General features: G+C 36.4%; 1 protein-coding gene across 1 annotated transcript in view; it reads left to right on the forward strand.

Annotated features, from left to right (window-relative positions):
* Window positions 1-13,655, forward strand: part of Megf8 (multiple EGF like domains 8) — a 120,947-nt gene extending 107,292 nt beyond the window's left edge. The window contains exons 32-38 of the mRNA XM_083138404.1: window positions 3,069-3,255; window positions 4,176-4,362; window positions 6,532-6,663; window positions 7,369-7,544; window positions 7,924-8,168; window positions 9,988-10,175; window positions 10,680-13,655. Coding sequence (XP_082994530.1) covers window positions 3,069-3,255; window positions 4,176-4,362; window positions 6,532-6,663; window positions 7,369-7,544; window positions 7,924-8,168; window positions 9,988-10,175; window positions 10,680-11,600 — 2,036 coding nt within the window. The 3' untranslated portion in view covers window positions 11,601-13,655. The remainder of the gene's footprint in view (window positions 1-3,068; window positions 3,256-4,175; window positions 4,363-6,531; window positions 6,664-7,368; window positions 7,545-7,923; window positions 8,169-9,987; window positions 10,176-10,679) is intronic.
* The last annotated feature ends 893 nt before the right edge of the window (window positions 13,656-14,548 follow it).

A 14,548-nucleotide genomic window follows, 5' to 3' on the forward strand; every position in this document is an offset into this window, starting at 1 on the left:
TTGTTGTTTTTTTTTGTGGGGAGGGAATTGGTGGGGTGTAAGCATGTACAAATTTTATGACAGATTTATACTATGTCTAAGCTGAGGACAAGTTTTGATAGTAAGTGTTTCTGGAGGCAGTGGGGTTGGATTAGGTATTTCCTCCTAATCGTTTGTGTAATGCTATGGTTGAAGAAGTTTGTATGTGTTACTGTGTAGAAGTTTTGTTCCATTAATGGTGTCTCTAATTCACCCTTTTTCTTAGAATTGAAAATTACTTGTGGAAGTTACAATTGGGAAAAATCTTGTGGGGGAGGGTGTCATTGTTCGGAAAAAGGGAGGCAGGAGGATACTTGGTAAGCGGTTTATGACTATTTATATGCGCAATTCGTTTTATTTACATGTTCATGACCTATATTTGTGTCATTATTTCTTAGTGTCAATTTAAGGAGCATGGCAATGGGTTATTAGCTCACTTTCACTTGTGCGCACAGTTCGCCTGACATGACTTTTTTTTTTTGTATTCATTATGTATGCATTTTTTATTCATCTAGCAGCTTCCTTTTGTGGGTGCATGAGAAGTGCAGTTCAGCTTGTGTCATAGCTTTGTTCTAGTATAGCAATCTTCTTTTTTTCCCTTTCTTTACCAAGGGAAGGGGGGGTTATGCGGCAACTACTTGGGAACAAATGTGAATTCAGTGGACTTCTTACACATACGAGTAGTTATAAGCATTCTTGAGCCTGAGTGTTGGTCAGAAATAGAATTGGAAAGGTAGTGGCCTCCTTCCATTTTTTCACTAGTATTCTCTTTTCCCTTTGTATCTGCTTAGCCTCATCCTACTCTATGCCATGTCCTGTTTCTCTCGTGTGTTTAAATATTGCATTTCTATCTCTCTTTAAGTCGTACATCGTCCCTATGTTGTTTCAACATGTCTTTCAGCCTCTTTTTTGTTTCTCCTATGTACACACTCTGACATTCTTTACATTTCACTTCGTAGATAATCCCTTCCTCTTCTCTGTTTTCCTTTTTCTTGTTTGCCAAGGAAATGGAGAAGAAAGGTGAAGAAGACAATGAACTGGAATGGGGGACAGAAGATAAACAAGGAATGGAAGAAGGTGTTAGAAAGAGTGGAAAGGACAAGAGAGAAAGAGGAGAGAAGAAGGAAGAAAGAAAGGAAAAAGAGCGTGAGATAAAAGAGTCCAACCACCTTCTAGATAAAAGGAAAGGTTTAGCTAAATCGCCTGTCAGGTGAAAGTACAGTTGACAAGGGAAGGCCACCTGCTGGAATGTTCCAGGAAAACAACTTTCTAATAGTCTTGTGTCTGGAGGGGAGTAATTTTTGTGTATGTATATCATCCTGTTTTGTACCTTGTTTCATTTGTACATGGTACAGAGTCTGAAGAAGACCTTGATAGAAGGTTGAAACATTACGTTTAGTTTGTTTTATAATAAAATAAATTTCTGCCTTGGTCAGCATGTTGAGTTTTTCTTATTCTGAGTATATTATAGGTCGGTCGATGAGGTAGAAAACTGTTTGTAATGACATAAAAACGAGGTTGCTCGCTACGGTTACGATTTGTGACTAGTGTTCCCTCCATTTCAACTTGAGTTACTCCCGTTTCCCTGATTTTAAAAGTGAAGTGTTGCCATTGGTTAGGTTGCTGGTGTGTATGTATCTGGCTATGTCTATTACACTACGACACAGAGAGAGTAGAGTGTTATTAGTATATATGTTGCGTAGGACAGAAGCTAAAGCATCGACGGGGTTCGTCATTTGTATGTCGGGACCTGTTGCTGTTAGGGTGGAGGCGAGTGTTAACATGAAGGTTTAGGGGTGGCTGGTTATGCTTATTTATCGTGGGGGAGATAGGTTGATGAGGAGCATTAGTGGGTAGTGGCGTATATCTATACATGCTAATACTTAGTGGGTGGGGGAAGTTAGAGCTTTTTGGCGATTAAAAATAGGAGGAAAAGGGTGGGAAGCAAAAGAAAAAAATGACTGGTGATGAGGGGGTATTAACAATATGTAGCAAAGTATCTCAATCATGTTGTGACGTGGAGGGGGGGAGGGGGTTAGAATTAGTGGTAGGAACCCCATATCTACCATTTTGTGTATCACTCGCATTTGCTGAGTTGAATGCTAGAGCATAATTAGTAGCGATTGATTTTGAATGTGGGGGTCAAAATTAAATTAAATTAATTAAAGGAGTACAAAATTGAGGACGTAAAAATTTCGAGTAGCATGTATTGTAGGGTATAAAAGCTACAACAAATCCCGCAAATCCACCATGTAATGTGACAAGGATTGGACGAGGTAAGAGGGATGTCACTTAGGGATGTAGCAGTAAAACAATGTTGAACTAGGTTTGACAGGTTGTGGATAGCCCTCCTTGACCCGGTGAAGAGGTAAGGAAGGCAGATGAGCATAGCACACTCACCTAATCGGGCAGTGATCCCTCTGGCATCTCAGACTCTGGTGATGACCCCGGCACTAGCGAGGCAGTTAACCCAGGTAGCAGGTGTTGGCTGTCAGCACCTGAATGGTGGCGCATGTCGACCACGATAATGTTTGAACACTCCAAAAGTCCAGGGTACTTATCTGACTTGCCACGTGCCATGTTTTTGATTAGCTAGCAAGCTACCGTGCCAGTACTTCCCTCTTTCGATCAGGAAGAGCGACCCGGTAGTTGCAAGCTGGATTCTGTCTAGCCAGAGGAATTTTGTTATTGTCACTGCCCTGATTGGGTCAGTGTGCTCGAGTTAACTTGGTTTTTGCTTTTAACTTTTGACGTCAGTTCGCCTTTCCATGACAATATATATATATATATATGTATATATTTGAGTTTGTTAATTAATTCTCTCTCCGCTTTAGTTAATTTCTTTTGAAGAAAAATATTTCAGAAGGCTTTATTTTTATATAGTTCCCTCTATTCTAGCATACAAGACATGCTTTACCGCTGACTAGTATATCAATACATATAATATAAATAATTTTCTATAAATTGTCTGTAATTATCTCCACAATTAGTGGCATATTTTGTCTTGTGTAATGAATTTATAAATAAACAATTACTTTTTTTTTTTACAGCTAACAATACCATCAATGCTGCTAGTAGAAAGGAGGAGGAGTATTCCCCAACTTGGCATTACATTCGATGCCCACCAGAAGATGAGTGTCTGAACAATCACCACACTTGTGACAATAGATCAGAACAGTGTGTCAATGAAGAGGATGGCTTTCAATGTGTATGTGGAAAGGGATATAAGCTAGAGAAGTAAGTACATCAAACTTGTGTGAGTTGTGAAAAACCGTAAATTTCCAGATCTTTAATGCAGTGGAACCTTGATTTTACATTCCTGGATTTTAGTAGTGTGATGAAACTGGAAATTATGATATACACACCAATAATTTTGAATTGATCCCATGCTAATATTTAACTGATTCTGATGTAAATAATGTCAGAATGACACAAATAGAAATGCAGTAAAATACTCTGGTTATTGTTGAGGCTGAGTAGATACCACTTTGGGATCCATGAATCTTTAGAAGATTGAAATATGGTAGTATTTGATTACAGAATATCTTGTACTATCACCTACAACATACGTAATATTCAGACACAGGTAATATCATTAAATCAGTTTTATAATGTGAATTGACAATGATAATGCATTTTAAAAACAGATGCAAAGAGCTTCAAAACAAGACCAATATTGTATTTGTAGGACTACCCAATACTAAGAAAATGTTGTTTTGCAAAATTGCTAAAAACTTGTTTTTGAGAAATTTTGAAAAACTGAAAATTAATAATTGTGTTTAGAACCTTTCTGCCTGCAACCTACTAAAATTTCATAATGATCAGATAATAATAATTCTGATTTACAGAATTTCAGATAGCGATCATTTGCAAGACTTTTTTGTTTCCACGACATAAAAAATAAATAGAAGGCATACTTGAAAAAAAATATTATTAGCATAGATTAACGCAGAATTGAATAAGCTAAATTTTGATGTAGCTCATTTTAATTTAGTTTTATTGGTTAATTTTTAATTGGAGTCCAAACTCAAGTATCTATAATTTTAAATCTGATAGTAGTATTATTTTATCATAATATTACTGTACAGATAGTGTTAATTGATGTGTGTGAAATTCGTTGTTCGTCTATCTGCTCTCATGTACCTATTCATCTACAGGTCAATCTGCATTCCTGTGTGTGAGAAAGGCTGTGAAAAGGGAGTTTGTGTGGAGCCAGATAAGTGCGAGTGCAATTTTGGATATGTGGGGATCAATTGTAGCATTGAGTGCCACTGCAATGGACATTCGAACTGTGCTGGTCCTGATGAGTTATCTACTTGTCTTGAGTGTCACAACAACACAGTGGTAAGCAATCAGACATGTCTTTATTTGAAAATGTGTGTGGTTATTAAATAAGATGAACCAATGCCACTTTCAACTAATACCAATAACAATGCCGATACACTTACCAATTCCTTCTGTTTTCTGATATTGATACCTGATAATTGTGTCCATTTATGTGCAAACTATAGGTTTTCAATTGGAATTATACCATTTTATTTTAAAGATTTGTAATTTCACATAAAATATTTATTTAACCTCAAAAATCCATTTTTCCCACCATGCTGTTGCAAAAATAATGAAAAATTATGCATTTTTCATAATTTTCATGGTATTTGGACTACCTGAGAGGTTTTGTTCATTAAAATAGTAATGAACTTTTCTTATAGTTTTGCTTGATGTTCTGTATACATATGAAATTGTAAATTTTATTGCATTATTTCTAATATGTACGAGGGTCGATCAAATGAAAATGGAACAGTGGATGTATTGGTTTATACAAGGGTTATTTTTTTAAGTAAGGTCCGTTTTGCAATAAAAACGAAGTAAGTAAATGTTTTTAAAAAAACAATTTATTTTCTGAATTTACAAACACTTCTCTATTTTTCTACATAATTTCCTTGCTGGTTTAAACATTTATCATAACGAAGTACGAGTTTGTGGAAACCCTCCTCATAGAACTCTGCCGCCTGTGATGATAGCCAGTTACTCACGGTCGTTTTCACTTCTTCATCAGTGTCTAAATGCTTGCCGCTCAGGAAGGTCTTCAGATGGCAGAAGGGGTGGTAGTTGTTAGGCACAAGGTCTGGACTGTATGGCGGATGGTCAACACATCAACCCCTGTCAAGGTGAAAGCAAAACAGACACTTTCAAAGCGCAAGATCATGCCAACTGTTTTTTGGGACAGGCAGGGTGTTTTGTTAGTGGACTTTTTGCCACAAGGAGCAACAATTAACTCAGCTTCCTACTGTGAGACCCTAATAAAACTTCGTCGAGCAATCCAGAACCAACTGCGTGGAATGCTGTCAGCTGGTGTCGTACTGATTCATGACAATGCAAGGCCACATGCAGCAGCAGCTTAAACTCAAGATCTGATCGAAACTTTTGGCTGGGAGTTATGTGATCATCCGCCATCTGAAGACCTTCCTGGGCATTAAGTGTTTAGACACTGATGAAGAAGTGAAAACGACACAGGCGGCAGAGTTCTATGAGGAGGGTATCCAAAAACTCGTAGTTCGTTACGATAAACGTTTAAACCGCCAAGGAAATTATGTAGAAAAATCGAGAAGTGTATGTCAATTCAGAAAATAAATGTTTTTTTGAAAAGCATTAACTTACTTCGTTTTTATTGCAGAATGGACCTTACTTATAAAATAACCCTCGTATTTATGTATGTGTGTGGCGACAACCCTGTGTAGAGGTAGAGCAGGAGGTAAGGAAGGAAACCCCTGCTGCATAATGGACTCACCCCAGATAGTCGTGCGTGAGCACGTGATATGCATAGGCAGTCTGGTAGCAGTATCATCCGAGCAGTAATCAAGGCCAAACGGCCCAGCTTGTTCTCCTCTGGAGTGGTTTTTCTACATGACAATGCACAGGCACATATGTCAGCTGTTACAAAGGACATGTTGGCGACGTTTGGGTGAACAGTGTTGGAACACCCACCATATAGCCCTGACCTATTGCCATGCAACTTCCATATCTTTGGTCCGTTGAAGGGTCGGTGCTTCCACTTGGACAATGAATTCATGGACAATGTTCACAACTGGTTCCGATCTCGGTCAAAGGAGTTCTACGAGCAGGGTATTCACTGCTTATTGAAACAGTGGGACAAGTGCTTGTGTAACTTTGGAGATTACGTTTGAAATAAACCTTCTGTTTTCATTTGATCCACCCTAACAATAAATAGTTGTATCACTATAATTTAGTTCAATATAAACAAGGAAATATTTTTTTAAGTAGCATTGTTTCAGATTTGTCGGGATAAAATATTTTTGCAATAATATATTTTTGTAGACATAGGTTCACAATGCCGAAGAATTGAGTTATAATGATGTTGACAGCATCAAGAGGAATATTTATTCTTTAATTGGTAGTGAAATTTGTAAGATTGCATATTGAGCAGTCTGTTTTATCAAAATTGTTTTCCTGTGAGTACATTATTGTGACTAAGATGTTTCCTATCACTTCTAGGGTCCTCAATGTGAAAAGTGTAAGCCTTTGTTTGTTGGTGATCCAACAAATAATGGAAAGTGTGTGCCATGTTTCGAATATTGTAATGGACATACCAGTATATGCATTAGTGAAACAAATGACACGAGCATGGTAAGTTCTTGCTTTCCTTAACTTTATACATAAATGTTTTTCAAACCTTAGTAATAGTGATATTTGTTTTCACAGTAGGACTAATGGAATAGCATACAGGACAGGGAATAGCAACTAAAGAAATTAGTAAACAAAGTTTTTTTTGTTTTTTTTGTCCAGAAAATATATTATAAAAACACTTTCTCATTGCATCTTTGTTTTCACTGTTAGAACATGAATATTTTTAAATCCAGAGTAATATTTTAATTAAATTTTTACTTGCCTATACATTTGGAGCCAATACCACTTTGAAGAATTTAGAACATACAGTGTAAATCAAGTATTTAGAAAAGTTTAAACTAGGAACAGACTAAAATAGTAAAAATATATACAGTGAAACGTCGATTTTACGTTTCCTGGTTTTACATTTTCCCGCATCATACATTCAATTATCATAGTCCCAATAGAGCAAGATGCTATAGAATATTCCTGGGTGTTAAGTGGATTGGTCTTGGTCCTCTGAAAAACGTAAAATTGAGGTTCCACAGTATATTTAGAAGTGTTCATATGAAGTCTGAGCTAATGCATGGCTCACATTCTTTAATTGTGAAAATAAATATCTGTAATTAAACTAAAAGCACATTGCTGGACCTGTCTGCATTTAAGTACAGACATTCAACCAAAAATGGAGTTCTGCGTCATTACAAATTTCTGTGCCTTTTGCAGCTTCCAGATGTGTTAACAGGTCTTTCACAGCAAGAATCTGAAAATCTACTACACGAAGGTCCTCGCACCAGAGCCAAGTGCATTGGCTGCGCAAATCTAACAAAGGGAGATAAATGTGAGGAGTGCATTCCTGGAAATTTTAGGGGTTCAGAAGACAGGCGACAACCTTGCAGACAGTGAGTGTAGTTCACATTATGAGAGAGATTAATGACATTTTATCTTAAACAAATAGTATTTCTTTCTGTACCAATTTTTCAGCACTTTTCCCATGGTTCTTTCATTATTCTAAATCAATTATTAAATATCAGCCGTTGATTAGGTGAAATCACCAGAGAAATGTTGAAATGTTACTGCAGAAACATTTTTTAAAAATTCAATTGATTTTTGTAAGAGAAAACTTGTTTCTGTCACATTATTTGGAAACTTGGGCTGTTTTTATTTAATTTTTAAAGCAAGAATAACATTTCAAATCACATACATTTACAATCAGACACCTTGTAATATATTTCAAGCAATTTGAAGTCTTTTTCTAACACAGTCTACACTTTTCCATAGGTGTGAGTGTCATGGACATGGAGACACATGTGATGCAGTCACTGGAGAAAAATGTAATTGCCAAAACAACACTGAATCAGATCCTCAGTGCCTGGCAAGCAGCAGCAAAAACTCCAATCAACAGTGTTGGAAGCTTCAGTGTTCTAAATGTAAGGAAAGTTATGCAGGAACTCCTACGAATGGACACCAGTGTTACCGACAGATGGGTGAAAATACTGAATACTGTTTTGATCCTGAAACACAAGGTATGGTTCAACATGTTGTATGAGACCACTGTGCTAATTTTCTGCTTGTTTATATAATGTATTTCTGTCGCATTTAAATGAGCGTGATTAATTGTGTAGCTTATATATTTGATTGAGTTAGTGTTTTAAGTCCACTGTATGCACAGTAAGGCTAATCGGGACTGGACCTACAGTTTTTAAAGTGGAATCTGAACCACTTTGTGCCTCCACGAGGAATCAAACCCGGGACCCCTTGATTACAAGGAAACGACGCTACCACTGTGCCATCGGGGAGGCTCTTTATATATTTGATTTCATTATATTGATTGTTTTACTTAATTATCATTAGTTTTGTGAACTGTTAGGTTAATCACGAGGCTTTAATGGCCCTTCATTGATGATACCATCACAGCGCTTGTTAAGTGGCTACCAAGCATTAGGCTGGTCCAGCATGGTGAAAGTGCAGGTCCATAAGTTAGCCACATAATTATTAAAATGTATAAGGAACTTCCATAAAACTTAGTGCAAAATGTTACACAAATTAATTTTTAATATAACTAACTCTAGCCTTCTTAAACCTGAAGGTTCATGGCTGCAGCAACACAGGCCTTCCATCTGTCCATATACTCTTTTCCACCCCTACCAATTTCCTTTAGGTCCATCTCAATATTATCCCTCCATCTTCGTCTTGGTCTACCTACTGGTCTGTTACCATCAGGTTTCCCAACAAGAATCCTGTAAACTCTTCTTTACTCTTCCATTCGTGCCAAATGGCCTGCCCACCTAAGTCTTCTTGATTTAATCATTCTAATAATATCTGGACATGAATACAAATTATGTAACCTTCTCCACTCACCTGTCTCCTCATCCCTTTTAGGTCCAAATATTTTCCTAAGGATCTTATTTTCAAATAGTCGCAATTTATGTTCCTCTTTCAATGTAAGGGGCCAAGTTTCGCATCCATACAATATTACAGGCAAAATTACTGTTTTGTATATTTTAACTTTTAGTTTCTTAGTTATTAAACGAGAAGACAAAAGTATATGAAGAAAACGTAACATGAATTTCCTGAATTAAGCCTACTTTTTATTTCCTCTTTAATATAATTTTGATTTCTTAGTATTACTCCTAAGTACTTGAATTTGGAAACTGGTTCAAACGAGTTGTTATCAATAATTAGTTTTTACTTATTACCTAACACTTGGTTTCGGCCTGTAAGTATATATTTAGTTTTCTCTTTGTTAACTTCCAAACCTATCTCTTTAGCGGCTTTGAAAAATATTTTAGCATTATTCTTAATTGTATTTACATCATCTACCAGTAAGTCTACATCATCTGCATATGCTAACAGCCGAGTCACACCATTTAATTTTAGTCCTTCGTTAGTTTCTTTTACCTTTCTAACAGCGTATTCTAAGGCAAAATTAAAGAGCAATGGAGATAATGCATCTCCTTGTTTTAAGCCATCATGAATTGTAAATTTGTCAGACATATTAATATCCACACGAATTTTACCTTCTGTTTTACTGGTGCATACTTTTATCATATTAACAAGCTTCTTAGGTATTCCAAACTCGACTAATATGTTATATAATTTATCTCTTTTTATATTCCCACTTTTTCTCTAATGTCTGTCTTATGTGAAAAATTTGATCTGTTGTTTATCTGTTACATTTAAATCCACATTGATAATCACCTATAATTTCATTAGCATATTGGGTTAGTCTTGCTAAAAGAATGTTAGATATAATTTTTAATATAACAATTGTTATTAGTTTTTTTACCTTGAATAATTTGCATTTTAAATAATGACCTATCTCCAAATCTGATGCATTTGCAGTGAATTGTACCATGAAGCCAAAGCCATTGCATCCAGGCCGAAGTGTGTTTTTCTTTGTCCAGCCAAGGTTCACAAATGTTGATATTCGCATTATAATAGATGTGACCCAAGGTGGTTTGAATCTCTTCTTCAGTCCAAAAGATGACACTTTCATTGTTAACGTAAACAAAAGTAATGGCGTGCACATGGTAAGTAAATTTTTTTTTCTTCATTGTAAAAGACAGGTATTACCATTCAGTTAATACAGGGAAATATTATTTACACAAAAATTGTTTTACATCTGGCTATTATTTTCTACAATAGGGAACAGGAATTTTGTACTTGTGTCAACCATTGCTGATATTCAACATTTAGAACCTCAATCAATTTTAGAGTGCATACATTTGTAGTTACATTTGTAGTAAGTATGAAGCCAATTAATTTATATTTGTTTGCTGATAAATGTGGGTAAATATGCATTATTATCTCATGTAAAGTTTTCAATATTTTAAAGCAAACAAATCATATAGTTATAGTGGAAAACATATAAGTTTATTTATAAATATTCTGAACTTGGAACTTTTATGATTTCCAAGTATGATATCACTGGGAATCAATTAGTGTTTTAGCATGGTATTGCTATTGACTGAAAGTGAAGTCATCTCAGCCTTTGGTACAGCTGTTAATAATAGCTCAACTTTTGTTCTTTCCAGATTGATCTTGATTCAAACTACAAAATCCACATAGGTGATATGAAGACAGCAGATGGAATAACTCTTGCTCCCCCACCTGCTAAGCAAGATGATCACAAAGCAACAAACTCCTTCAGCAATGATAATTTCCCCTTACCAGCAATGCTGAAACCACCGTACAGTATTTTGGAAAAAGAAGCAAAAGGCCTGACCACGTTTGTGACCATGAATGACCCGTATATGTTTTTGGTTGTGAAGAACCTTCAGAATAGATTGGTTGTGACTTTACCGCAAGATTGTCATAATTTGAGTACTAGTCGTTTTTATACCGTCCTCCACGGTGTTGGGAGCCCTTTGAGTGATGTTACATATGGTGTACTTTTCTTCCATCAAGACCAATTGCATTTCGACCTTTTTGTGTTCTTTTCTGTGTTTTTTTCATGTTTCTTCCTCTTTCTTGCCGTTTGCGTCGTGGCTTGGAAAATTAAGCAGGCAGCAGATGTTCGCAGAGCGAGGCGAAGACATGTCGTGGAAATGTTGTATATGGCTAAACGGCCTGTGGGTAAAGTTACAGTGATCAGTGAGCCAGATTCCGATGAAGAGGTAGTTGACCTTAGTGCCTCGAGCACACCCGGAACTGGTGACGGTGGGCTCACGGTTCAGTCCCCGATGCGGAAGAAATGGAAGCATCACCACCGCTTAGTGCAGGGGCGTGAATCTCCAAAGGTTCAGGTAGAGGATAAGTTTGACGTACACCCTATTGCCATTGAACCTACTGATGATGGTGTGGCTGCTGTTTGTACTGTGTTTGTGCATTTGCCTGGAGGGAGCGAGGCACCAGTTAAACTAGGATTGGCATCTGCCCTCGTTCTCATGACTCGAGTTTATCCACAAAACGGACGAGCATTTCTGAGAAGACGAAGTAGCCATTCCGGTAGTTAAAATCTTTGCAGTAAGTTTATAGGCTTGAACTACAGTTATGACAGAGCTGTGAATATCTGGAGTTACTCCAGATAAACCATGTGCACCCTCAGGAATATTTTTGTATGGAATTACAAAGAGCTTTAGTAAGATACACATTCTCAATTTTTTCCTCGTCTCTTTCAATTCATATCGCGTGAGGATTTTTTTTTATGAATCAAGTTATCCAAGACTTATAACCAGCCAGTGAAATGCATAAAATCATTTTGTGCCAAAAAAATAATGTATTGTATAGCTTAATTTATGTACAACTCTCAAACTGTGACAGCAAGATATTTTCTGTCCATTTCAGAGACATAGTCATAGCAAACATTGTATTGTGTAGTAGTGTAGCACAATCATCAGTAAAATGAATATTTTGTGAAGAGAATTATCAGTTCCAAGACAAAATATGACAATTCAGAATACCCACCAAACAGGTTCATGTTCTATACATATATGGATATATTCACAGTGCATCTGGTATATTACTAAGCTTTATAGTGTGTCTGCTTCATATAGAAGTGATTACAATCAACTTTCAATCTGTGTTGATTCTACAGCCATGGTGTACAGTTGCCAAATAATATAGTCATGCAAGTGTGTATGTATGTATGTGTGTGTGTGTGTGCACTGTAGTGTTCTGTTGTGATAAAAAATGTAAGCGTGCCAATGTAACAATGTTTTTGTGTGTGTGTGTAGGTGGGATGTACTTCTGGAAACTCGTGTTTGCACATAGTGCTATGATAGTTTGTGCTTTGGTGTTTTGTACTTACATAAGTTTGTATCTATTTACAAGGTGCTGTTCTAGTAACTTTGAGCCAGTGAATGAGTGGAGTAGTAGTAATGTTTGGATAATAATTCACACATTGTGTCTCAGTATTATGTTTTGTGATAACTATTTAAAGTGTGTAACTCTCATCTTTATCTGGTAGAGCCAAAAAGTTAACATGTAACAAGAAATTACCTTTCGAGTTAGTAAAATTTCCAATTCATGAGTAGAAGTTACCTGTTGATGTATATGTTTGTGCACGAATGGATTCTTTGACAAAACTAGAAGGTGCATATTTATGGAAGATTTTGAAGGTGTCTTTGTTAGCTGTCCTTGTCTTCAATGGACTCTTATAAAGGAAACGATTTTATTTTCTATGTCTTTTTTAAAAAATGCAGAACAATATTATTTTCAAGATAATTGTGAATGTAAAAACATATTTTAGATAACTTTGTTTCTGTTGTTTCCTTATTTCTTTCACATATGAACTGTCTTATTGTATTTTTTAAGAAAACAATTTTATATATATATATGTATTATATTTTGCAGTTATTCCTGCTGTATATTTGTTATTGACAATGAAATTAATTTTAATTTGTACTGCTCATGTGCACAATTTAAAGTAGTTATTCTTCTGTTGAATTAGGTTCCAGTGTGTGTGTGTGTTTGAATATTAGGGGTTAGTCTAAAGAAAACTGTCCACAGATATTCCTTCCTGCATTTTATGTATCTTGAAGCAAAACAGCAGAGAATTGCATGCAGGTACCAAATGCAGAAAAGCACAAAAGTCGTAGTCCCCTGGTCTTGTTATGGAAAATTTTATACTCCACAGAAAAGCCTAATAATTATGCAGAAATATGAAAGCATTAGATACCATTAGTATTACTATTATGGAATCAGTAACATTACGACTGAAGGCAAAGAGACATGTCTAATATACAATATTTTTCTAGATTTCTTGTCATGGAGCAGAAACAATGATCATAAAGCATGTACTTGATTTGCCAATTCTTGTTTTCGTGAGGGCTTAAAAAATGCATGCAGTTCCTCATTATCATTAGTGTCCCCTAATAAAGAGGTCCTAAGCTGAAAATGCTCAACAGGCGTTGTGTTCATGCAGTTAGGTGTGAATCTCACATTCTCCTTACTACAATCACTTTTCCAAAATAATTTTTCCTTGCATTCCTACCAAGTGTGTTAAATCCAGGGATGCATGTACGAAAACTCAATTTATCAACTCTACAATACAATGTAATCTATAGGGTGGGCGAAAAGTCCCTTTACATGTTAATAGCATAGTACAGTTAGACATGTAGATAAACATTGTTATGAATACAAAACAGTATATTTTTTTTAAATTTCAACATTTATTTTGAATAAACAATGTCTGGTTAACATTAACATTTATTGTGAATAACATATTAACATTGTTACAAAGGTTCAAGGTTCATTGATCAACAACGTCAGTGTGCACTCCTTCATGTTCGATGCAAAGGTTGATGCATCGCCATGTTCTTGTGTGCATCCGCTGCAGCATATCAGGGATGATCCTATCAAATGCCATGCAAACTCAGTCTTTCAGTTGATCGTCGTTTACGAACGTCTTCTTTTATTATGCGCCATAGTGCATTGTCCGGTGTGGTGAGGTCTGGGCTTCATGGGAGCCATGGCAACGGTGCTGGAAGGTCTCGTGATCCACATCCTATTCAGTGGTTTGGAAACAGTTCATTTAGCCGTTTGCGGACACTCACAGCAAAGTGTGGTGGAGGGCCATCTTGTTGAAGTGTAACGATGTCAGCTATTCCTCTTGCCGTTAATTCTGGAAGCAACCACGTGTTAATCATGTGAAGATAGCTGTCCAATATGGTCCAAGCAGATGGTCTGCCGTTATCCCTGCCCAAATCATAACATGCGGCGGATTGCACTCGATTTCCTCATAAAAGTGCAGATTCTCTTTTGCCCAAAAAAAGACGTTACGATTTCGTGAGCTACGATAAATCGCACGCTCGTCAGAGAACATAACGTTTTTTTGATCATTTGCATGCGGGAAGCGTGCAAGCAGCGCTTCACATGCATGCACACGTTGCTCCAAGTCACGATCACTCAACTCATTCACTGAGGATGGCCGAAAACATGAAACATTCAAGTCTTTCCGCAT

This window comes from Lepisma saccharinum, chromosome 1 (genome assembly GCF_977018435.1).
Source record: "Lepisma saccharinum chromosome 1, izLepSacc3.1, whole genome shotgun sequence".
Classification (NCBI taxonomy): domain Eukaryota; kingdom Metazoa; phylum Arthropoda; class Insecta; order Zygentoma; family Lepismatidae; genus Lepisma; species Lepisma saccharinum.